The 23,881-nt window shown below is 42.2% G+C and overlaps 1 protein-coding gene across 1 annotated transcript in view; it reads right to left on the reverse strand.

Annotated features, from left to right (window-relative positions):
* LOC134435145 (latent-transforming growth factor beta-binding protein 2-like) overlaps positions 1 to 23,881 on the reverse strand; it is a 182,506-nt gene that overhangs the window by 30,020 nt on the left and 128,605 nt on the right. The window contains exons 22-28 of the mRNA XM_063183998.1: positions 21,825 to 21,950; positions 21,267 to 21,389; positions 20,458 to 20,586; positions 16,668 to 16,793; positions 14,861 to 14,977; positions 13,142 to 13,264; positions 2,429 to 2,551 (exon numbers count right to left, since the gene is read on the reverse strand). Coding sequence (XP_063040068.1) covers positions 2,429 to 2,551; positions 13,142 to 13,264; positions 14,861 to 14,977; positions 16,668 to 16,793; positions 20,458 to 20,586; positions 21,267 to 21,389; positions 21,825 to 21,950 — 867 coding nt within the window. The remainder of the gene's footprint in view (positions 1 to 2,428; positions 2,552 to 13,141; positions 13,265 to 14,860; positions 14,978 to 16,667; positions 16,794 to 20,457; positions 20,587 to 21,266; positions 21,390 to 21,824; positions 21,951 to 23,881) is intronic.

A 23,881-nucleotide genomic window follows, 5' to 3' on the forward strand; every position in this document is an offset into this window, starting at 1 on the left:
TCTACTCTTTGGAGAGCATAACTAAAAACCAAGAGACCATAATCACCGTGAGTAAGCACAGGGGTGAGTTTCTCAAAAGAGAAGTTGTTAGCCTGTTAACAACTTTGGTAGTTGCCAATGGAAAAATGCATCGAAAACAACAAAGTAGCTAATGTAGTAAGCAACTTTGGTTTTGAGAAATTCACCCCAGATTTGGTTGAAGGTGAAGACTGTGCACATCATCCCAGGAAAAGGTGCAGGACAAAGGCTGACTGTAGTTTCAAAGTGAGAGGTCCGCACACTTGAAATACTTTTTGTTTTCTTTTACTATTTCATGGCTGGATTACGTTTCGACTTCACAGTCTTCATCCGATTCTCTCTAAGCACAGATTTGTTCTTCTTCTGTGTGTGCAGAGACAGTGTGGTGGAGGGCCTGGACAACCTGACTATTGTACCGTCTCTGTCTGCATCCTATCCCACAGCCACTCTCTCTCAAAATCCTTTCATAGTATGTATAGATGTCTATGCTCAATATGAAAGATCAGAGATTCTCTCAAAGTGAATACACAAAAAACTAGAATGGGCACTCGGTACAGCACAAACCTTCGCCTACGCCACTTATTTTTTTCTGGCCATCTTCAGAGTGTGGGGCATAACATTCTCCAAATTTTGGTGCTAGTTTCATTTAAATCGGACCGGAATATCGTAATATTACATTTTTGGCCCAGTCTTGACCTCTTATTCAATTCAGCATGCACACGTTGTTCTGGCATATAGTGCTTGGCAAAGAAAAACGTTTTTGACCTTTTCGTGACCTTGACCTTGACCTTGGACCCAATCACTCCCAAAAAGTAATCGATTGTTCCTTGGGTCATGACCAATCATCCCAGTAAATTTCATAAAAATCGTCTCAATTTACGTTTTTGACCTTTTCGTGACCTTGACCTTTGACCCAATCACTCCCAAAAAGTAATCGAGTGTTCCTTGGGTCATGACCAATCATCCCACTAAATTTCATAAAAATCGGCTCAATTTATGTTTTTGACCTTTTCGTGACCTTGACCTTTGACCTTTGACCCAATCACTCCCAAAGAGTAATCGAGTGTTCCTTGGGTCATGACCAATCATCCCACTAAATTTCATAAAAATCGGCTCAATTTACGTTTTTGACCTTTTCGTGACCTTGACCTTGACCTTTGACCTTTGACCCAATCACTCCCAAAAACGAATCGATTGTTCCTTGGGTCATGACCAATCATCCCACTAAATTTCATAAAAATCGGCTCAATTTACGTTTTTGACCTTTTCGTGACCTTGACCTTGACCTTTGACCCAATCACTCCCAAAAACTAATCGATTGTCCCTTGGGTCATGACCAATCATCCCACTAAATTTCATAAAAATCGGCTCAGTTCTGTCTGAGTTATACGAAGTACAAACAAACATTTTGACCTTGACCTTTGACCTTTGACCCAATCACTCCCAAAAACTAATCGATTGTTCCTTGGATCATGACCAATCATCCCACAAAATTTCATAAAAATCGGCTCAGTTTTGACTGAGTTATACGAAGTACAAACAGACATATTCACAAATAAATAAATACACGGCGGGCAAAACATAACCTTCTGGCGAAGGTAAACAGACACCATCACCTAAGAGAAGCCTATCGTACCTTCACAATGAGGAACCTAAGTCACGCCCCCTACTTCCTGGTTCAAGGGGCAGAGGGAGTCAAAAACTAATTACTGGACTTGAAATGAGTGGTTTTTCGACAACAATGAAAACCTTGGACCTCCACTTATGCACCACACATCCACCACGACTCGCCTCGTTCACTTCCATTCATTTTTTTGCAACGTTCTGCCCCATGAACCAGGAAGTAGAGGGCTTAGATGACTTAGGTGCCCCATCCCCTGTGCGTGTAGAGAACTTGTAGCCAGCTAAGAGAAGCCTATCATACCTTCACAATCTCCTGTGTGAGTCGAGAACTTGTAGTCAGCTATAAGAGCAGCCTATCATACCTTCACAATCCCCTGTGTGTGTAGAGAAGTTGTAGCCAGCTATAAGAGCAGCCTACCGTACCTTCACAATCACCTGTGTGTGTAGAAAACTTGTAGCCAGCTAATAGAAGCCTATCGTACCTTCACAGTCTCCTGTGTTTGTGTAGAGCACTTGTAGCCGGCTAAGAGAAGCCTATCGTACCTTCACAGTCTCCTGTGTGTAGGCCTATATAGAACTTGTAGCCAGCTATAAGAGAAGCCTATTGTACCTTCACAGTCTCCTGTGTGTGTATAGAACTTGCAGCTATAAGAGCAGCCTATCATACCTTCACAGTCTCCGGTCTGTGTAGACCACTTATAGCCAGCTAAGAGCAGCCTATCGTACCTCCACAGTCTCCGGTGTGTGTCGAGAACTTTTAGCCAGCTATAAGAGAATCCTATCGTACCTTCACAGTCTCCGGTATGTGTAGAGAACTTGTAGCCGGCCTCACACACACACTGGTAGGAGCCGACCGTGTTGAGACACTCGCCCTGGAAACACACATTCCCCTTCTTGCACTCGTCCACGTCTGGAAGTGAGGGAAAGGGAAGAGGAGAGAGAGAGAAGAAGAGACGGAAGTCATTATTTCTGTATGGAGGGTCTGGAGCGAAGCGACGACCTCAGCCACCATAAAGAATTTCAGCTGTTAAAGTCAAGCTAATATTATGGTAATAAGCTATGATGACGTGGATCGGCAAAAAAAAAACCCAATTGGAATGTTCATATCTCTGAATGTCCCAGGCTAACAAGCCAGAGACGCTATGAGATTAGCTGAACCAAGCGTGTCAATTTCATGTCCAGAGTGCATAAAGGGCCATACACACACATCGCTGCTATTTACTAGCTTCTCGCTTGCTCGCCTACTCGCCACTCTATCATGGAACGTTCGCTGAAAGTTCCCGCGCCTTTAACTGCAAATGAAGAGTTCAGATGCAAAACCCCCTAAGTGCCTTTTCAGAAAATAATCTTAATTCATTTTTATTTAATACAAAGCTATCAAAATTGCATATTTTTTATTTTATTTGTGTAATATAACTATTTATATGTATTATTAAGCACATGAATGTAAACCAAACCAACAAAGGGGTTCTCTAAAAATATAGAAGTGCAGGTCTTCAGAAATGGAGTTAGGGGGTTTTGCATCTGAACTCTTCAAATGAACAGGCGAGAAGTACCAAACTCTGCATTCCAATTGGTTACTCGCTTGGATCCGCCCACATCGCATCGCTTGTACAGTACTCGCCTACTCGCCTGCTTGTCTCGCTGGAACACATTGACATTCTCTTGAGTTCATTCGCTGAGTGAGTAACTAGCAGCGACGTGTGTGTACGGCCCTTAAAGCCACTTCATGGCGAAACTTCTTCAGTGACCTCGGCTACTCGGGTAGTGTAGTTCGTTTTTGGTGTACGCAGTTTAAAGGGACACTGTGTGAGATTTTTTGTTGTTTATTTCCAGAATTCATGCTGCCCGTTCACTAATGTTACCTTTTTCATGAATACTTACCACCAGCATCAAATTCTAAGTATTCATTATGACTGGAAAAATTGCACTTTTCATACATGAAAAGGGGGATCTTCTCCATTTTGAATTTCCAAAAATAGCCATTTTTAACTGCAAAAATGACTGTACTTGGACCATACTAGAAAATATTTGTTTATTACTTAGTAAACTTTCATGTAAAGATCAAATTTGGCAATAGGCAGCCCAGTTTCAATGAGCAGCATAGTTGCAGTACCTTTTCTGACCATTTTCTGCACAGTGTCCCTTTAACTGCACGAGGTGCTGTGAGGTGAGCGAGGTCTACTACAGTAACGTCCCGCGTCAAGCGCTGCAAGATGGAATCCCTTACACACACAAACACATGATACAAATTATGGAGCATTGTTTTTAGAAATGTCCGTAAGAATGATAGCTGGAAGGGTGAGACAAGGTGAGAGAGAGAGAGAGAGAGAGAGAGAGAGAGAGAGAGAGAGAGAGAGAGAGGGAGGTAGAGAAGGGGAACACTACATAGACATTATACAGCATGGCTTTTCGAAATGTTTGTATGAAATGAATTATCGCTGCGTTGTGTCATGCGGGATAGATACAACAGGCCCGTAGCCAGGGGGGGTTCGAGGGGTTCGTTCTAACCCCCCCTCCCGTCCCCCACCCCCACTCGAACCCCCCAATATTGGGCCAACAATGAAAATAACTGTCAGATAGCAGTCGTTAAAATCAATTCATTTCCATTTGTGTTAAGAATGGGGAGCAACAGACAAACAATTAAGAACAGCAATAGACTCACTGCAAACTCATAATGAATGAAATATGTCTAAATTAAAATATTTGAAGTGTGCTCGTGTATTTGGGGACATTGGAATAGGGAGCCAAATGAAGTCCACTTTCGGGGGAAAAAGATCCCCCCCCTACCACAAGGCTGGCTACGGGCCTGTACAATTTCAAGCATCACTCCATTCCACGTGTAAGAATGAGTGTCCATTGATAAATAACCATGAACCATAAACAGAGGAGGTAAAAGGATCAAATGTGGTGAATGCGCATGAGAAGATTTATCCAATATTCACGACGAGTATAATACTGTATGATGAAATACAAATTTGTGAGAAATGCAACTGTACTTTTGAAAGTTATAACCTTAGCGTTCTCCAACACTAACACAACACACTCCCAGACAAGACAGTAATTCAGACCTGATGTAAAAGTTCATTGCACTGTGCAATCACGCTGTAATTGATGAACGCCACGCTTTGCACAGAAATCAATGTATTGTTTATTTTCTGCCCGTTTCCTATCATACAGATGTTTGATGAACCCAGGGCTCTCCACATATCATCCTTTACGCTACGCCTTACACACTCTCATCCACTAACACTCCTCTTCTCACAAACACTCCTCTTCTCACAAACACCGCTCTTCTCACACAATTTTTTTCCACAACCCCCCCCCCTCTCTCTCTTATTTTTTAATCTTTTTGAGGACACAAAAAACACAACAATTTTTACTCTTTATAGGCTTCAAACCTCTAACAAGACGTAATAGACTAATCTTGAATCTTGAATCTTGAATCGTGAAATCACCTCTCTCACTTTCCCCCTGCAAATTTACTCACACATTCTCACTCGTGTCGTGTTTACACACTTTCCCCCCAATCACTCAATCAGCTGCACATTCATACGCCCGACCAGTGTTGCCAGATTGGGCTGTTTTCCCGCCCAATTGGGCTGCTTTGCATGGCCTTCTGCAGGTAAAAATGGCATTTTGCAGGAAAACCCACCCAATTTTGCCCATAGAAATCAATAGAATTGGGCGGGATTTAGTGTTTCCAGGCGGGTTTTGAGCATTTTTTGGGCTGGAAATCAGCAGCCTCATCTGGCAACCCTGGCCCTGACATAGTCTCTCACACGCGGGCTTTCACTCTCTTCATTCAAATGCCTTAACACAGTATCTCTCTCTCTCTCTCTCTCTCTCTCTCTCTCTCTCTCTCTCTCTCTCTCTCTCTCTCTCTCTCTCCCTCTCTCTCTCTCTCTCTCTCTCTCTATCTCTCTCTCTCACACACTTTCGCCCTCTTGAAGTCTCTCAATTTCATATTGGACTTGACAAACTGTAAATGCAAACAGCTGTGAGGATAATAACGCTCTTTTTACGCTCCGCTCTCGAGGAGGACGAGTTCTCTCCATTGATTCCCAAGTCGATTGTTTTTGTTTATCATAGCTGACACCATTGGCAGGACACCTCGGCATTATGGGTAAACACAGAATATTGATGTGGTGTGCAGTGTAGGTCCTCACACATCACTCAATGTAAACATGTTTAGCATGGATTTCATGACTCTAATGGGCGAAAAAAAGCCTTCACACATAGGAGCTGATCACCAGGCCTTCACACATTGCAGAATGTAGACGTAAATTTGGATAGCATGAAATTATGTAACATAGCTGTCCTCTGTGCCTCTGGATTAAAAAAATCTTCTAATTGTTATGTTATGTATTGGTACTTTTTCAGACCGAGGACCACTTTGTCTCCCAAAGAGTGTAATGGCCCGTGTACACCAAGCACTACCTACGCAACCCAGGTAGCTGGGGTGGTTGAAGAAGTTTCGCCATGAATTCACTTTATTCGCTCTGAACGCGGCTTTGACATGTTTGATTCAGCTAATCACATAAAGACTCTGTCTTGACATTCTGGGACAAACGTCGATATGAACGTTCCAATTGGTTTTCGCCGAACCGCGTCATAGCAAATTCGCTTAAGATTAGCTTGAGTTTAATCGTCAAAATTCGCTCTGGTCGCTCAAGAAGCTTCGCTCCTGGCAAATTCGCTCTGGTAGCTTTATTTGCCTTCCCTCCATAGAGAAATAATGACTTCCGTCGCTCTGGTCGCGCAGATCGCTATGGTGTACACGGAGCTTTAAAGGACCACCTGTCAACTAAATTGTCCGTTGACGGGTGCTAATTTGACACTGATCATTTCGATGCAGATCACTTACATATTATTCACATTTATATTACTTATTGTGGTGAAATCAAGACTTGTTAAGCTGTGTAGTACAGTAGCCTACATGTAACTAGACTGCCTGTGCAGTCGCCTTCGACTGCTTAAGGTATATCCCGGAAACGCGACGCTTCCAGTCCCCCATCATTCCTACCACTCCCGTCCACCATTTCGTAAACGTATATGATACATACAGACGTGACATGACGTGCATAGGCTTAAAACCAAACGACTATTGTGAAAATGAAGCAAAAAATGGGGCAAATAGTAATACTGTTTTAATGGTTCAGTGGATATACCACATTAGGTACAGTGTAATAACCAGTGTAACAATATTTAATACAATGTAATACCAGTGTAACACCGCCATTTTTTTTACTTACATCACGTGTTTGTGCGTAAGTGGTATTACATGGTATTGCATATTGTTACACTGGTATTACACTATATTACATGGTATTGCATACTGTTACACTCGTTATTACACTGTACCTGATATTGCATATTGTTACACTGGTATTACACTAGTATTACATGGTATTAAATATTGTTACATTGGTTATTACACTGTACCTAATATGGTAGATTCACTGAAATGGTGAACCATTAAAATAAGGTGTTACCGGGCAAATCAATCCACCCAGTCAGAAGTTATGGGCCAAATGAAAATTCCGCCATTTTGAAAGTGTTGTCTTCCAAACTCGAATCAGTTCATGATAGGGATGCACCGATACCACTTTTTTGAAAACCGATACAAGTACGAGTACATTAATGTGTGTACTTGCCGATACCGAGTACCGATACCGATACCTTTTACCACCAAAATACAATGAAAATAAATGCATGGCCTTGTTTTTTCCACCTGTGATATTTTTATTGTCCATTTCCATTTAGATTCAAATGTTAGTAAATGTATGAGGTGGCACTTTTTCCATGCTGATTTCAAGTCCACAGAACATGACAAGATTTTGCATTGTTTTGAGTAATAGTAGTACTCATAGCTGGTATCGGCAAGTGCTTGACGAGTACGAGTACGAGTACGAGTACGAGTATAATGAGCAGTATCGGGAGCCGATACCGATACCAGTATCGGTATCGGTGCATCCCTAGTTCATGAACCTACCCTAGAGCATTCACACACAAAATCTGGGACAAATCCATCCACCCGGTCAGTAGTTATTGGCCAAACAATAATTCGGCCATCTTGAATTCAGCCATCTTGAAAGTGTTGACCTCCAAACTCGAATCAGTTCATGAACCTACCCTAGAGCATTCACACACCAAATCTGGGACAAATCCATCCACCCGGTCAGAAGTTATGGACCAAACAATAATTCGGCCATCTTGAATTCAGCCATCTTGAAAGTGTTGACCTCCAAACTCGAATCGGTTCATGAACCTACCCTAGAGCATTCACACACCAAATCTGGGACAAATCCATCCACCCGGTCAGAAGTTATGGACCAAACAAAAATTCGGCCATCTTGAATTCCGCCATTTTGAAAGTGTTGACCTCCAAACTCGAATCAGTTCATGAACCTACCCTAGAGCAGTGGTTCCCAACCTATGGGTCGGGACCCAACTTATGGGTCGCCAAAGATCCACAGGGGGTCGCGGAGCCCTCTTGATTTTAAGGGGTTTCATTTGAAATATATAGCCCATGATGATTAGCCTAAATGACAAAGCATTTAACTAATACATGCATAGAAGCAGCAAATTGTAAGTGCTACATTAAACATGTATTCTATATTTGACCAAAGACGAATTGAGGAATAAAATAACTAAAATTAGTTTTCCCAGGAAACAGAGGGCATCTTGTGACTCCGTCTCGTGCAGGCGCTCGCGTGGTTGGGTCACCAAAGCTTACAATAGTAAAAACATGGGTCCCTTAAGAAAAAGGTTGGGAACCACTGCCCTAGAGCATTCACACACCAAATCTGGGACAAATCCATCCACCCGGTCAGAAGTTATGGACCAAACAAAAATTCGGCCATCTTGAATTCAGCCATCTTGAAAGTGTTGACCTCCCAACTCGAAGCAGTTCATGAACCTACCCTAGAGCATTCACAGACCAAATCTGGGACAAATCCATCCACCCGGTCAGAAGTTATGGACCAAACAAAAATTCGGCCATCTTGAATTCAGCCATCTTGAAAGTGTTGACCTCCAAACTCGAATCAGTTCATGAACCTGCCCTAGAGCATTCACCCAAAAAATCTGGGACAAATCCAAACATCCGTTCAAAAGTTATCGCGTTAACACGAAAGACCTTAAGCGGCGGCGGACTCGGCGGCGGCGGATGCGGCGGCGGCGGACACGGTGGCGGCGGCGCACGCAAAACCATTACATCCCCGACGCTCCGCGTTTCGGGGATATAATGTTACAAATATAGGGGGAGAAAGGACAATCAAGCAAAGGAGATGGGCACTTTAACCCATTTTGTCCTAAGCCCTTTTTGGGAAAAGGTGCTCTCTCCCCATTAAATCCTAAATATCTCAGACTCCGAAGCACAAAAAACATGACATAAGTTGCATAAAAGCTAGAATCTTCATTTTGCACAAGAATGTGTTCATATCTCACATACCCACAGTTTTAATAAAACAGCTCAAATCTCAAGAACCTGAATGCAGCGTATATGTCGCTCCAGGACACAATGGTTTAAAGGATTACATTGTAAATTCACCGGCCTGCATTGCATCTGTGGTTACTACTATGTGTGTGTGAGGATTAGGAATATGGATTAAACACACCACCAAATATTATTCTTCCTCGTTTGAAATCTTCCATTCCAACTCCCCTTCCTTCCATTCTCATAATCAGCTCAGCTGTGTCTTTTCTGCTCTGACTTTTACAGTACAGTATACTGTATCTGAGCATGAGCAGAACCAGAGGAGCTAAACGAGGTGAAAGGAAATATGAAGAAAAAAAGAAAAGGAAAAGAAAGAGTAGCTTCCCAAGAAAAGAAAAAATGTATTTGGCATTGCTGCTGCGGAGGTTGGAGAGGGCCGTGTATTGTGTTGGGTGTATTCCATGGCAGGGGATGGAGATGTGTGTGTGTGTGTGTGTGTGTGTGTGTGTGTGTGTGTGTGTGTGTGTGTGTGTGTGTGTGTGTGTGTGTGTGTGTGTGTGTGTGTGTGTGTGTGTGTGTGTGTGCGTGTGAATGTGTGTGTGTGTGTGTGTGTGTGTGTATGTGGTGTGTTGGGTCTCTTCCATGGCTGGGGGTGGGGATGTGTGGGGCTGGTGGTGGGGGTGGGGGGCTGAGAAGCAGTGGCCAGGATGAGATAACTGCATAGGCCCTTGTGCCTCTCCACACACACACACACACACACACACACACACACACACACACACACACACACACACACACACACACACACACACACACACACACACACACACACACACACACACACAACCATCTTTACTTTGGCAGTCTAGGAGAACTAAAGAATGATTTTCTCTCTCTCTTTCCCTCTCTTTATTTCTCTCTTTCCCTCTCTTTCTCTTTCTCTTTCCCTCTCTCTCTCTCTCTCTCTCTCTCTCTCTCTCTCTCTCTCTCTCTCTCTCTCTCTCTCTCTCTCTCCGTTTTGGATCACTGTAAAGTCTTGCAGTGCTGAGAGATTCTGGCTAGCCAAGATGTTCAACACTCCTCTGGAAAGGAGACGAGCTACTCACGCTTGCCCACAGCACAGTGAGCTCACTGAGGGAGTACAATGTTCTTTGTGGAATACTTACTGTACTGAAACTCCTTTCAATACAAGCCCATCAGATGAAGTATTATGTACGACGGTAACACTTTTAGGGCTGGGACGATTAATCGACCAATCGTGACTAATCGACTAAAAAATTAGTCGACAAGAATTTTCATAGTCGACTAATCGTTTCATTTAATTCAATGCTTTTTTATTTCCTTTACTAATGCTTTATTACTTTATTGAAACCTAAAATTGTCCAGCGTTGAATTGGACGTTGTATCTTGGAGTAAATAAGCTATCATGATTTAAAGCTCATTGTGAGCTCAGGGACCTAATTTTAACGGTTTCTTTCTTTTTTTCCCAATTTCCTTGAAGATTAAAGTGCTAGAGTACTTGAAAAATTAATCGCTTGACTAATCAACTATTCGAAAAAAATAGTTGATAGATTAATTGGGAGGAAAATAATCGTTTAGGACAGCCCTAAACACTTTACATTAAAGGGATACTGTGTGAGATTTGTAGTTGTTTATTTCCAGAATTCATGCTGCCCATTCGCTAATGTTACCTTTTTCATGAATACTTACCACCACCATCAACTTCGAAGTATTCATTATGACTGGAAAAATTGTACTTGTTTTCATACGTGAAAAGGGGGATGTTCTCCATTGTCCGCCATTTTGAATTTCCAAAAATAGCAATTTTTAGCTGCAAAAATGACTCTCCTTTGACCATACTAGAAAATATTTGTTTATTACTTGGTAAACTTTCATGTAAACATCAAATTTGGCAATAGGCAGCATAGTTGCAGTACCCTTTTTTTGACCATTTCCGGCACAGTGTACCATTAATGTCTGCTTATAACGCATTAATAACACTAGTAAATAATGAACAAATGATGAAGAAAACATTAACAAATGTTTGTAAATGACTTGTGAATGTTTGTAAATGTTATGTTCATATTTTATATTCATCAAACATTTACAAATTGTTTGTAAATGACTAATAATACTCTGTTAAAAGATTTGCTTGAACATATTATTTGTAGATATTTTATAAAGCATGAACAAAATGTAGCTAATAATAAAAACATTTTGTTAATGTTTTGTTCATCATCAGATAATTGATTGCTAAGTCTTTATAAGCAGACATTAATATAAAGTGTTACCTGTACGACTAAAAGAATCATATAGCGTAGCATTTGGGGACAGTTTATTTTTTAAATTATTATTATTATTGTGTTGTCATATATTATATAAATCTAATAAAGATGACACCCCCTCGCCCCCCCCCCCCACACACACACACAAACACACACACACAAAAAAAAAGACGAAGAAGAGGAAGGCAATAGTTGACCTCGGCAGCAAAGTCAATCTCCAACTATCCTATAAAGTAAAGATGAACTCGCTCCTTCCCTCCAAAGAAAGAGAGGAATGTCTCAGCTTGGCCCTACCGTGGCTCTAATGCAGGGGTGGGGAACCTATGTGTCGTGGGCCCTGAGGCCACCGATGTAAATTTAATGTTGTGCAGCTTCACATGAAATATGACATATTTTGTAAAGGAAACTTAGAAAATACATTTGCAATACAATTAAGTTATATTCAGGGGACCTAGAGAAGGTGGGGTCTGTTTTAAAGGTGGCTGCCTTCAATATAGGCCTTATGTGCAGGGGCAAATCCTTGTTTGGGTTCATAATGCGGCCCTCTGAGGACTTTTACGGCCCTCAGATGAATTTGAAGTGGCCCTTTGAATGAAAAAGGTTCCCCACCCCTGCTGTAACGCAGTGTTTCTCAAACTTTTTCGGCCCGAGGACCACTTTGTCCCCCCAAAAATGTTTAGGGACCACCTGTCAACTGAACTGACAGTTGAGGGGTGCTAATTTGACACTACTAATTTCGATGCAGATCATTTACTTTTTACTCACACTGTATAGCCTGTCTTATTGTGTTGAAAATAAGACTTATGCTGTGTAATAATGTTAAAATATAGCCTACTGCTAGCTTGTCTTGAAAAAGTAAAAATCCCTCGCGGACCACCTGAGCTCTGTTGCGGACCACTAGTGGTCCCCGGACCACACTTTGAGAACCACTGCTCTAACGGTAGGGCACTGGGCTGCTGAGCTGGCGACCCGGGTTCGATTCCGGCCTGGGTAATATGCCAATCCAAGTCTTTCTTTCTTTCTTTCTTTCTTTCTTTCTTTCTTTCTTTCAGTCTTTCACCTGGGAATACATCTCTGCACGTATGCACACTTTCTTTCTTTCTTTCTTTCTTTCTTTCTTTCTTTCTTTCTTTCTTTCTTTCTTTCTTTCTGTCTTTCTTTCTTTCTTTTCTTCTTTCGTTCTGTTGTTTATGTGGCTGTGTTGTAAAAGTAGTAGCTGCCTTGAGATTAGTGTGATTGAGGTGATGAGGTGATTGAGGTTCGCATGGTGCCCTGTACACACACACACACACACACACACGTGTGTGAGCCTCTAGCGCGCTAATGGAAAAAAGAGTTGGAGTAGTATTCCCCACCCCTGCTGTAATGGCTAGGGCACTGGGCTGTTACGCTGGCGGCCCGGGTTCGAATCCGGCCTGGGTAATATGCCAATCCTTGCCCATCTCTCTCTCTCCCCCCAATCGTTTCCTGTCTCTTTCAACTGCCCTGTCACTAATAAAGTCTAAATGACCAAAACATATAAATACAAAGGAAAAGGAATCTGGTGCCACACGGATGTCTATTTTTTGTTATTTACTTTTTTAGTGCAGTTAGACTAATGTTTCGACATGCGTCTTCAGACATCTGTGTGGCACCAGATTCTTTTTCCTTTTTACTTATAATTTAGTCCTGCTCTGGTTGCACAGGATTGTTAATTTAGAAGATCGGAGTGCGTATCTCCTTTGTTTTACAAGAGCAAAAGATACCTTTGACAAGAAAAAAAAGAATGTCTCACCTTGGCAGCCAAATCCATCGCTGGCCTGGGCATAGCCCACTGGACACACACACAGGAAAGAACCCTCCGTATTCTCACACTCCCCATCACCACACACACCAGCTGTCAGGCACTCATCAACATCTAGAGAGAGGGAGAGAGAGAGAGAGAGAGAGAGAGATGGGGAGAGAGAGAGAGAAGGAGAGAGAGAGAGAGATGGGGGGGACATGAAGAGACAAAGAGGGAGAGAGAGAGAGGGGGAGCATGCAGAGACAGAGATGGAGACAGAGAGGGGGGCATGCAGAGAGAGAGGGGATGAAGAGAGAGATAGAGAGAGAGAGAGAGAGAGAGAGAGAGAGATACAGAGAGAGAGATGGGGGGGACATGAAGAGAGAAAGAGGGAGAGAGAGAGAGGGGGAGCAGGCAGAGACAGAGATGGAGACAGAGAGGGGGGCATGCAGAGAGAGAGGGGGGGAAGAGAGAGATAGAGAGAGAGAGAGAGAGAGAGAGAGAGAGAGAGAGAGAGAGAGAGAGAGAGAGAGAGAGAGAGAGAGAGAGAGAGAGAGAAAGATAAGACAGACACAAGACAGATGGACAAAGGGGAAAAGGACACAGGAAAAGGGTGAGGGAGAAAAAGACAGTTCACACGGATAAGATGCCTTTTTGATGCCTTTTGATGTTCTAGCATGTTTTGGTAACCTTGACTGAACCTGTAGCCTAAATACTGTCTGGAAACTGAAATGATTATTGAACTGTATAGTACTTGATGTGTAATGTTAGTGAACTGAACCATTGTTCACAAAGATGCTGTTGGTAATCTACATTGAGATATTGTACACAAAGCTACTTTCTATAAATAAAGTAATAATAATAAAAAAAATACTGTCTGATGCGTTTCAATAATAATAAAACGAATGAAAACAGAAAGGTTACCCTTACTAGAACTGTACATAAGTTTAATCTGTTTGAACAATTTCAAAGCAGCATTGCTCAAAACATGAGACTGCAGCATACAGGAGTGCGAGTGTCTGCATATATTAATTATGACCAGGTTCCGGTCTGCCTAAAGGGGCGTGTCATAATGCTCCTAGAATGAATAGAACAGTCTTTAGGTCTGCCTAAAGGGAAAACATTTAACCCCCCCTCCCCTTTGCGACAGTAGAACCCGGAAACTATGGGCCAGCGGAACCTCTCTCTTATTTACTCTCTCTGGTACGACTCTAGCGTACAGTATAACACCAGACTATCTCACAAGTGTGGAGGCTACCTATGTCATTTCTCAGAGCAAAGGTCTGGTCTACGATTGCCCATGGCCGATCATGGGGCATTACGAATGCATAATTTGACATATACGTAGCTCATAGCCAATCATGTCAGTTGTAGATAGGAACTCAGATTCAGATGGATTCAGAGTTTCAGATCGGAAAGATTGTGCAAAGCAGCATGGGATTTCCCAGGCTAGCGTATGATAGCATGAGACTCAGACTGAGGAAGGGCCAGGTTGGCCCGAAACGTCACGCAATAAAATGGCTTTAATGGGAGTTCATCGGTGTGCAGTTTCCTTCTTTACCTATGGATTACTTTTTTTGAACCTGCACCCGAAACCAGTCACTGGATGTGCGTGAGATTCGATTGGGATACTAGTGTATGGTGGCGTACATGTGTATTGGAGGTTTACCTGTGCGTCATGGTGTTGGAGATTTACCTGTGTATGGGAGCGTATGTGTATTGGAGGTTTACCTGTGCAGCCAGAGTCATGGTGTTGGAATCCTGCAGGACAGGAGCAGGTGAAGGATCCCGGTGTATTAGAACACTCCCCTCCCACACAGCTGTCAACATCCTCACACTCATCCACATCTGAGGAAGAGAGGGAGAGAGAGAGAGAGAGAGGGAGAGAGAGAGAGAGAGAGAGAGAGAGAGAGAGAGAGAGAGAGAGAGTGACAGAGAGAGGCAGAGAAAGAGAGAGAATGAAAGAAAGAGAGAGAGAGAGAGAGGGAGAGAATGAGAGAGAGAGAGAGAGAGAGAAAAGAGAAAGAGAGAGAGAGAAAGAGAGAGAGAGAGAGAGAGAGAGAGAGAGAGAGAGAGAATGAGCGACAGACACAGAGAGAGAGAGAGAGAGAGAGAGAGAGACACAGAGAGAGAGACACAGAGAGAGAGAGACTGAGCGACAGAGACAGAGAATGAGAAAGAGAAAGACAGCCAGAATGAGAAAGAATGAGAGAGAGAGAGAGAGAGAGAGAGAGAGAGAGAGAGAGAGAGAGAGAGAGAGAGAGAGAGAGAGAGAGAGAGGAGAAAGAATGAGAGAGAGAGAGAGAGATACTGTAGGTCAGTCACCAATCAGATTGGGTGCTGAGTGACTAGTGTTGTATAACATGTTGGGTCTGCAGTCTGTTTAGTTCCAGACATAATATTGTACTTTAGAGATAAGGCAACAGTCCGGTCAGTGCCATTGGCTCCTCATTAGGCATTGAAAGACATCAAAGGCATTCAAGACTTCTTCCTTTTTTTTAATCTCTGGAGCAAAACAGTGTCCAGACCACCTCGTATGAAAGCCTTCAGCCTTCAGTCTTCAGCCTTGCTACTCTGGTCCAGCGCTGGGTGATTATGTGTTTTGGATCCGTCACGTGTTACCGCTGTTTAAACTCCAGCAGGTCAGCAAGGAGTCAGTAACATGTCGTGGAATTAATCTGTTCATTTCACACTCTCAATGCAAAACACCAGAGCCCATTCACATGAGAAACACATACCCGGTACATACTGCAACTCTGCTATGAAGCACATTTTACCTACACGTGAACTATTTATACCTTAACATGGTTATTTTGTTTTTCTGTGAGTGTGAATGTATGCAACATGACACCCTACCAGACCTTGTGTCTGTGCAGGGATGTGTGTGTGTGTGTGTGTGTGGGAGTGGGAGGGGGGTTGTGGGTGGGTTTGTGTGTGTGGGTGTGTGGGTGGGACAATGTGTGTGTGAGTGAGAGACAGAACATGTGTGTATGTGAGATAATGTGTGGTGGTAGTACTCAAGATATATATTTTTCCTGTAATGTTCAATTATGTGTATAATGTCTTGTGTATGTTTTGTATTTGTGTATTTATGTAAGCTGACAGACACCTTAATTTCCTTCGGGATTAATAAAAGTACTCTACTCTACTCTACTCTACTCTATTTATACCTTAACCCGGCAAGAGAAGGCCCCTGTGGTAAATTGTCTGTTACAAGAATGGAAGTATACGTATAGTCTTCATTGTATACTCTCAATACTGCACCTTCAGATGTAACCTTGTCTGAGGAGAGTGTGTCCTTAATACATTGTAGAGTAAATAAAGTCTGCAACACTTCCTGTCTTCTGTGGTGAATTTAACAGGATAATAACGTTTCGACCCTCAGGTCTCCGTGATGAAGCCTTAAAGGTTGTGAGCAGCCTTTAAAGTTTACTGTGTAATATTAGCCTTAATACCTTCGCATGTGGCCTTGTCTGAACAGAGAGTGTATCCTTAAAGGTGTACTGTGTAATATTTTAAGTACTATTTGCCTTTTTACCTTCGCATGTGGCCTTGTCAGAGGAGAGTGTGTATCCGGTGTCACAGGCCATGCAGGAGAAGGAGCCAGGTGTGTTCATGCAGAGACCGAGAGGACACACGCTACCAGAACGGCACTCGTCAATGTCTGCAATACACACACACACACACACACACACACACACACACACACACACACACACACACACACACACACACACACACACACACACACACACACACACACACACACACACACACACACACACACACGCACACACACACACACACACAAACAAATGCATGCACGCATACACGCGCCCGCGCGCGCACACACACACAGACACACCACAGTGAAACAACAAGAGTGAGTGAACCCTGTCATATCCTAAAAGGGAAGTCAAAGCACATACAGTACGTATCCCATCATTCTTCTATAAATAATTTTGTTAATCTGCTTAAGTAGTCTGCATCTTAATTATGCTGTCTATAGTATTGGGTGGTGATAGTAATTTTGCACATCTTACTAACCCCAACTCCGATGAAGTTGGGACGTTTGGTAAACAGTGAATAAAATCAAAATGCTATCATTTTCAAAACACTCAATCTATTCATTAGATGGAGAATAGTGAAAAGACAACATATTAAGTGTTAAAACCAAGAAAAAATATTGTTTTGGGGGACATATGTACTCATTTCTAATTTGAGAAATCCAACACGTCTCAAAAGAGTTGGGACGGGGACAATAAATGGCAGCAAATGTCGAGGAAGACTAAAAACAAAACAAAAGACAACACTTAACAGTTAAATACATTAACCGATGAGATGATTTTATATAAAAAACAGTGTTAATTCCTATCTTGGACATGATTTCACCAGCTTAAATGGTGGGTGTATTCCTTGTCATGTTTTGCAATGTTTTCCTTTCTGTAGTGCTTATAGTGCAGGCGCGGAGTGGCCATCGGGAGATCGGGGACTTGTCCCGGTGGGCCGCGGCCGCGAAATATATTACAACGGCCGTAATATATTCTCAGCCGGCCCCAAAGTATTTAACCATATTATTGTCACAGCGGGCCTCAAAGCGTCCCCAACGTTAAAGTTACTGTGAACTAGCTACTAGTTACCCTGAATCAGATGACTCAACAGTATATATACCGTTTACCCGACCGCAATACCTCAGTGACGGTGTCAAACAGTAAATTGGCCACACCCCTTCTCTACTGATAATGTTCATACACCGTAGATCGCGGAAGTTTACTAGATCTTAGTAACATAGTTTCGTTTTCAGTATTTCAAGAACCTGTGATATTTAGATTGGTTACCAAGGAACGGAAATATTAGTCAGTTGTGATTTATTTTCCGATTTCCACATGACTGTTACAGTTTACAGTCTGCCACTCCAGATTCACTTGTTCTGTGGTTATTGACTTGGGTTACGAACATACTCCACCAAGTGGTAAGGAAGTGAACTGCAGCTAAGCAGGAAAACACGTTGTACATGTTTTGATGGCATTGGTTTGTTAGAACTAGAGGTATATCTCCTTACAGTCGAAATAATGTTATATCATACATATATGGCACATTTAGGATGTAGCATATGTAATGTCTGAAGAAATGGAACAAAATAATTACCACACAAGATTCTGATGTGAGCAGTGCTGGGTGTGTAGCCTAAACTGTGGATTAAAATGTAATTGCAAGAAACAAAGACATTTGCTGCGACGAAGACAGCGTTTTAAGGTAGGCCTACACCTTTTGGTTATACATTTTGTTGACTTATGGTTGTGCTTTGAAGTAGCTAGGTTTGGCTTATTTGCTGCATGGTGGGTTTATTGCACAATGTAGACAGACTTTTTGTAAGCTATAGGCTACTATAGGCCTACTATATTTTGTAAGCCTACTCTTCTAAAAATCCCCACACTCAAAACTTTGTGCCCATGCTCATCCGTCTTCCTTAAACGATATTTCAATTTCAAACTGTCAAAATGACAGTGGAGTGCACATTTGCATGGAACAATAGCGTGATGTAGCCTAACCTAGTAGGCCTATGAATGCTTTGGACTGTGATGATGGCTCCAGTGGTGTAGTCTACTTTTTGAAGTGGGTATACTGTATATTTGAGCATTTTTTTATGTGTACTGTATATATTTGTGCTATTGTAAATAATGGATCAATCCATTTTAAGTGGGTATACTGCAATCCCTGAAATTTTGAAATGGGTGCGTATACCTGCGTTTTACATAGACTACACATGGCTGTGCATTTCATCAAGGTGTAGGCTAAATTCTCCAATTCAGGTTGATATTTTGACTACACTAATGTTCACATGTAGTACGACTGCAGATTTCGTGGCTTTTGTCTTTTTGGTTAGGAAACCATGTTGTTCACTTTGTTTTTTTTTGTTTTTTTTAAAGAGGGCCGCCAAGGGGAAAATTCTCCCGGTGGGAAACGGTGGGCCACTCCGCCCCTGTTATAGTGTGACAGGTCTTGACCAAAAACCCACCATTTTATCACCTGCTGGTCCTTATGATGGAGCCAAACTGTTAAAACATAGTAGAGAATGCAATTTGACCTTACTATGTGGCAGTAATCGAAGATCTCCCTTCAAAATATAATGCATGAGTGGCTTTTCATGCTGTTTAAAACCCATTTATACCATTCAGCACTGTATTTAACTCTACAGTTGAGTGAGAACATCTTAACCAATGCACTACTGCACCCGCATGCCATCATGGAGGCTGACTTTTGAAGCTAGCACTAACACAAGTTGGATGGTCCATTTTCACTGTAGCACAGGATGTGCAATGCTCTATTATTGTCAAAAAGAATGGACTTCTACAACTTCTGCTGACTTCTGTAAGCAAAGGACAGTTTCCCATGTCTTCTGGGTCTATTTCAAGTGAGCTCAGGTGCTTAAGAGAATGTTAAACCCCTGTGTCATTTTCATGCATTAAGCATTCTTAATATGGTCAATTTTCAATAGCTCTAGCACTCCAGGAATTAGAGTGAGACTACAGCCAATATATATTTCATGATGTCATGAACCTATACAATGATTTTATTAACAAAAAATATGTCTTATATACACTCAATCGTGGTAAATCAAAGGGAATTCAAAAATGTATGTAATAACTATGGTAATTATTCCCTTTGCATCTTTAATTCTGAGTGACTCAGCCTCTCTGTGATGATCTTATACCTGGACACCTATATTGTCCGTCAGTACAATTCATTTTGAAATGTTCTTCTTTGTTGTTTTATCTTATTTGGATGTTTACTAAATTTCACTGATCCCCGTCCTAACTCTTTTGAGACGTGTTGGATTTATCAAATTAGAAATGAGTACATATGTCCCCCAAAACAATATTTTTTCTCGGTTTTAACACTTAATATGTTGTCTTTTCACTATTCTCCATCTAATGAATAGATTGAATGTTTTGAAAATGATAGCATTTTGATTTTATTCACTGTTTACCAAACGTCCCAACTTCATCGGAGTTGGGGTTTGTACTATGATACATATGCACATGATATTACATAGCTGTTACATAATCTACTCCATTGTACCTAATGATATACTAGATAGACTGTGTTGTTACTGAAAAACACTAAAAGGACCCAACACAAACTTGATACAACCAGTGCAGAGTCAACTGATCACAAGACAAGTACACAGGTCAACTGGTTACAGCAATAAGTTACTTGTGTTGGAAGTAAAATGTGTTTCTTTTTGTAACTTTTAATTTCACTTTTGACACCTCTGGATGATGTGTTTTATAGAACTGTAGAAGTGTGGTTTTGAGTGTTCAGACCTTCGCAGATCTCTCCGTCTGCAGAGACGAGGTACCCGGTGGGGCAGGCGGAGCAGGAGTAGGATCCCTCCGAGTTCAGACAGATGCCGTTGTTGCAGACGGACACAGCAGACAGACACTCATCAATATCTAGAAATCAAAAACACAGCAGAGAGACACTCGTCAATATCTAGAAATCAAGAAGACCAATGCAGCAGAGAGAGACCTGTCAATATATAGACATGAAAAACAAGTACACAACTTTTGTTCTTCATTTAAACATGGACATCAAGCCGACACGTTTCAGTCGAGTGTGACCTTCTGCAGGGCGCCCTGAAGAAGGTCACACCACATGTGACCGAAACTGGTCCTTTAGCTCAGCGGTATTGCGCTGTGACTCCCATATCTGAACTTATGCGTTGACTGGGAGGTGCGGGTTCAAGCCCAGAGTAGCGGACTGTGCAGGAACACCTCAGTCACAATCATAGGTAAGTGCTTAGGGCGTAAGACTTGTAGCCCAAAGGTTGCCGGTTCGACTCCCAACCCACCAGGTTGGTGGGGGGAGTAATTAACCAGTACTCTCCCCCATCCTCCTCCATGACTGAGGTACACTGAGCATGGTACCGTCCCGCTGCACTGCTCCCTTTCGGGCGACATTGGGGGCTGCCCCCTTGCACAGGTGAAGCATAAATGCAATTTTGCTGTGTGCACTTGTGTGTTGTGGAGTGCTGTGTCACAATGACAATGGGAGTTGCAGTTTCCCAGTTGGGCTTTCACTTTTCACAATTGCACGACGTTCAAATTAATTAGTAGCATGCAGTCTGACTCACCCTCGCACCTCTGTCGGTCCCCAGACAGCCTGAAGCCGGCTTGGCACCGCGTGCACGAGTAGGAACCTTCAGTGTTGGTGCACACCCCATCAGGACACAGGGCCTGGGCACACTCATCAATATCTATATACCAGAGGAGACAACCCCCCATCAGGACACAACACCTCGGACACACTCGTCAATATCTACACACCAAAGAAGACAAAAGTAAAAGTAGAAGTAAATTCATGGTATAAGTACACTAAGCACATGATATTATATAGCTGGTACACCAGGTATTCCATTGTACCTAATGAGGTGGCTAGATGTTGTAACTGAAAAGCGTAACAACCTAAAAAGAACACTCCCTGGGCACACTCGTCAATGTCTACACAGCAGAGGTGTCAAAATACAGCAAAAGACAGCACACTTCAAATCTCAGTTTTTTCTTTGTCTATTCGCCTCCCCATCTCTCTCTGTCCCCACTTTCTTCCTGTCATAATCTGGACTTTCCTATGAAGGCACAAAACCCCCTAAAAATATATATTTTTTAAAAAGGGATCTGATTTCCTAAAATACCTTCACATCTCTTGCCATCAGCTGATCTGGTGAAGCCAGGCTGGCAGGTGGTGCAGGTGAAGGAGCCCTTGGTGTTAGTGCATACACCACTGGGACAGGAGTTTCTGAAGGCACACTCGTCGATATCTGTTTCAGACATAAAAAGAAGAAATATCTCATGTAGCAGAAGAAAAATGCTTGAACGCCAGAAAGCGGGATGTACAGTACGCACCTTGGCAGGCCCAAAACATCACATAAATAAACACTTTGTAAACACTTTATTAACAGTTAATAACAATTAACATTTAACAAAGCATTTACAAATGTTTGTAAATGAGTAATAACCAAACTATGACTGTACAGTGGAGTGGGAATCAGCTTCTGATGTATGAGTTTTATGTGGTTTCATGCCTTCTGGTCTTTGGAGGAGAAACTTCCAAGACTGCTGCGACTGCGCTGTGTCTGCTGTGTTAGCATAGTATTTCTTGCCCATTTATAAACATTTGTAAACATTTTGTTGATAATTAGTTCATTATTTATAAAGTGTTTATAAAGCTATGATGCCATGCTGCTCACCTTGGCAAGTCTATCATCATGATTAACAGCAGTTAGTGTCTGTGCGTACTGTATGCATGCATCATGCACGGTGCATGTGTGTTCTTCTTCGTCTCACCTTGGCAGGCCTTAAAGTGTATATCGCAGGTTAACCACTACTTTGGATCAATGTGTACACACTGTATTCAATAAATGATCCACATATATAAGTCCCTCCAAAAACGATGTTAAACAACGATTTTTGTTGTTTGTTGTGGCAAATGTGGGTTTAACCGTAACCTGGCGACTACGTCAGGCGAGGCCATGGGTGAACGTTCTAATTTTATTTGCCTGGAATTTTACATAGGCGAGGTGACGATCACTAATGATAGGCTATAACGGCCGTGGCCTGCAGGCCTATAATAGAAATCGCAACTACCGGTAATCGTGCGGCTTTTCTCATGCAGGGCACTGTAACAACTTCCAAATGATTTAGTAACTTTTGGCCAACTAGTTTTAGTAGAAATGCTATTCATGCAGGGTTGCAAATTCTGCTTGGACCTATAGGCTAGGCTATGCGACATGGGCTTCTTTTTTTTCTAGTCCCTTCATATTTTTGGGCTTGCTTTTAATCATGTTTAATGAACTGCCAATATCGTGTCAGCTAAATGCAATAGGCTACCTAAATTACAAACAGCACAAACGGGAAATGATCTGCGTAGCCTAAAATGTGGTGCTATTCGCCCGACTGGGGAGGGACTGTCCATGGTGCTGAAATCGTGTCAAACTTTTCCAAGGTGCAAAACAGTAGGCTCAAGTAGGCCTATACCACCAGAGTCATGTCGCTGTTGTAAAAATCACATTTTCAATTTCCTTTGACTGTTCTATAGAATTACATGCAACTTCAATAAAGGTCACCCACATGCGTATCACAAATCAATAGCATAGGTAACCCACGCGGCGGCGGGACTATTCGGGTTAACCTACATTCCTTGAAAAAAAAAAAAGTCAGAGTGTCACAAAAAAACTACACTGTCCGTAATTATAGGCCTACCAAACGAAATTATCCAATAGAAGAAATCAAGTCTTCAGTTTCAATAATCCACGTTGTGTGGCGCAAATGTAGCGCCTTCCAAGTCTCTCGCGGCCAAAAGTGAAGCTCACCTCTGATGATATAGCCTACTTATGTTCCAGGTTACTCACGGCACTGAGACGATGCAGGATAATCCATGGAAAGTCTTCAAGTAATCCAAACAGAGCGATTCAAGCAAGACAGTAAAACAACAATAGTCGCCAGATCAAACATAAATAGATAGGCCAATGTAGATTTGGTATGACGTTTGATAAAAAGCATCTCATTCAGATGGCCAGGGAGAGAGGCAAACAATCTTTCAACAGCGTTGGCTGGAGCCTTCGAGTAGAGCCTTTTGGTTGTATCTTTTCAGTCTCTATTTTCCTACGCGGGTTGGATCCATGTTGTGTGTGATGGATCCATGTTGTGTGTGAGTGTGTGTGTGTGAGAGAGAGAACATGTGTGTATGTGA

The sequence above is a fragment of the Engraulis encrasicolus genome, chromosome 19 (assembly GCF_034702125.1).
Source record: "Engraulis encrasicolus isolate BLACKSEA-1 chromosome 19, IST_EnEncr_1.0, whole genome shotgun sequence".
In the NCBI taxonomy this organism is placed as follows: Eukaryota; Metazoa; Chordata; class Actinopteri; order Clupeiformes; family Engraulidae; genus Engraulis; species Engraulis encrasicolus.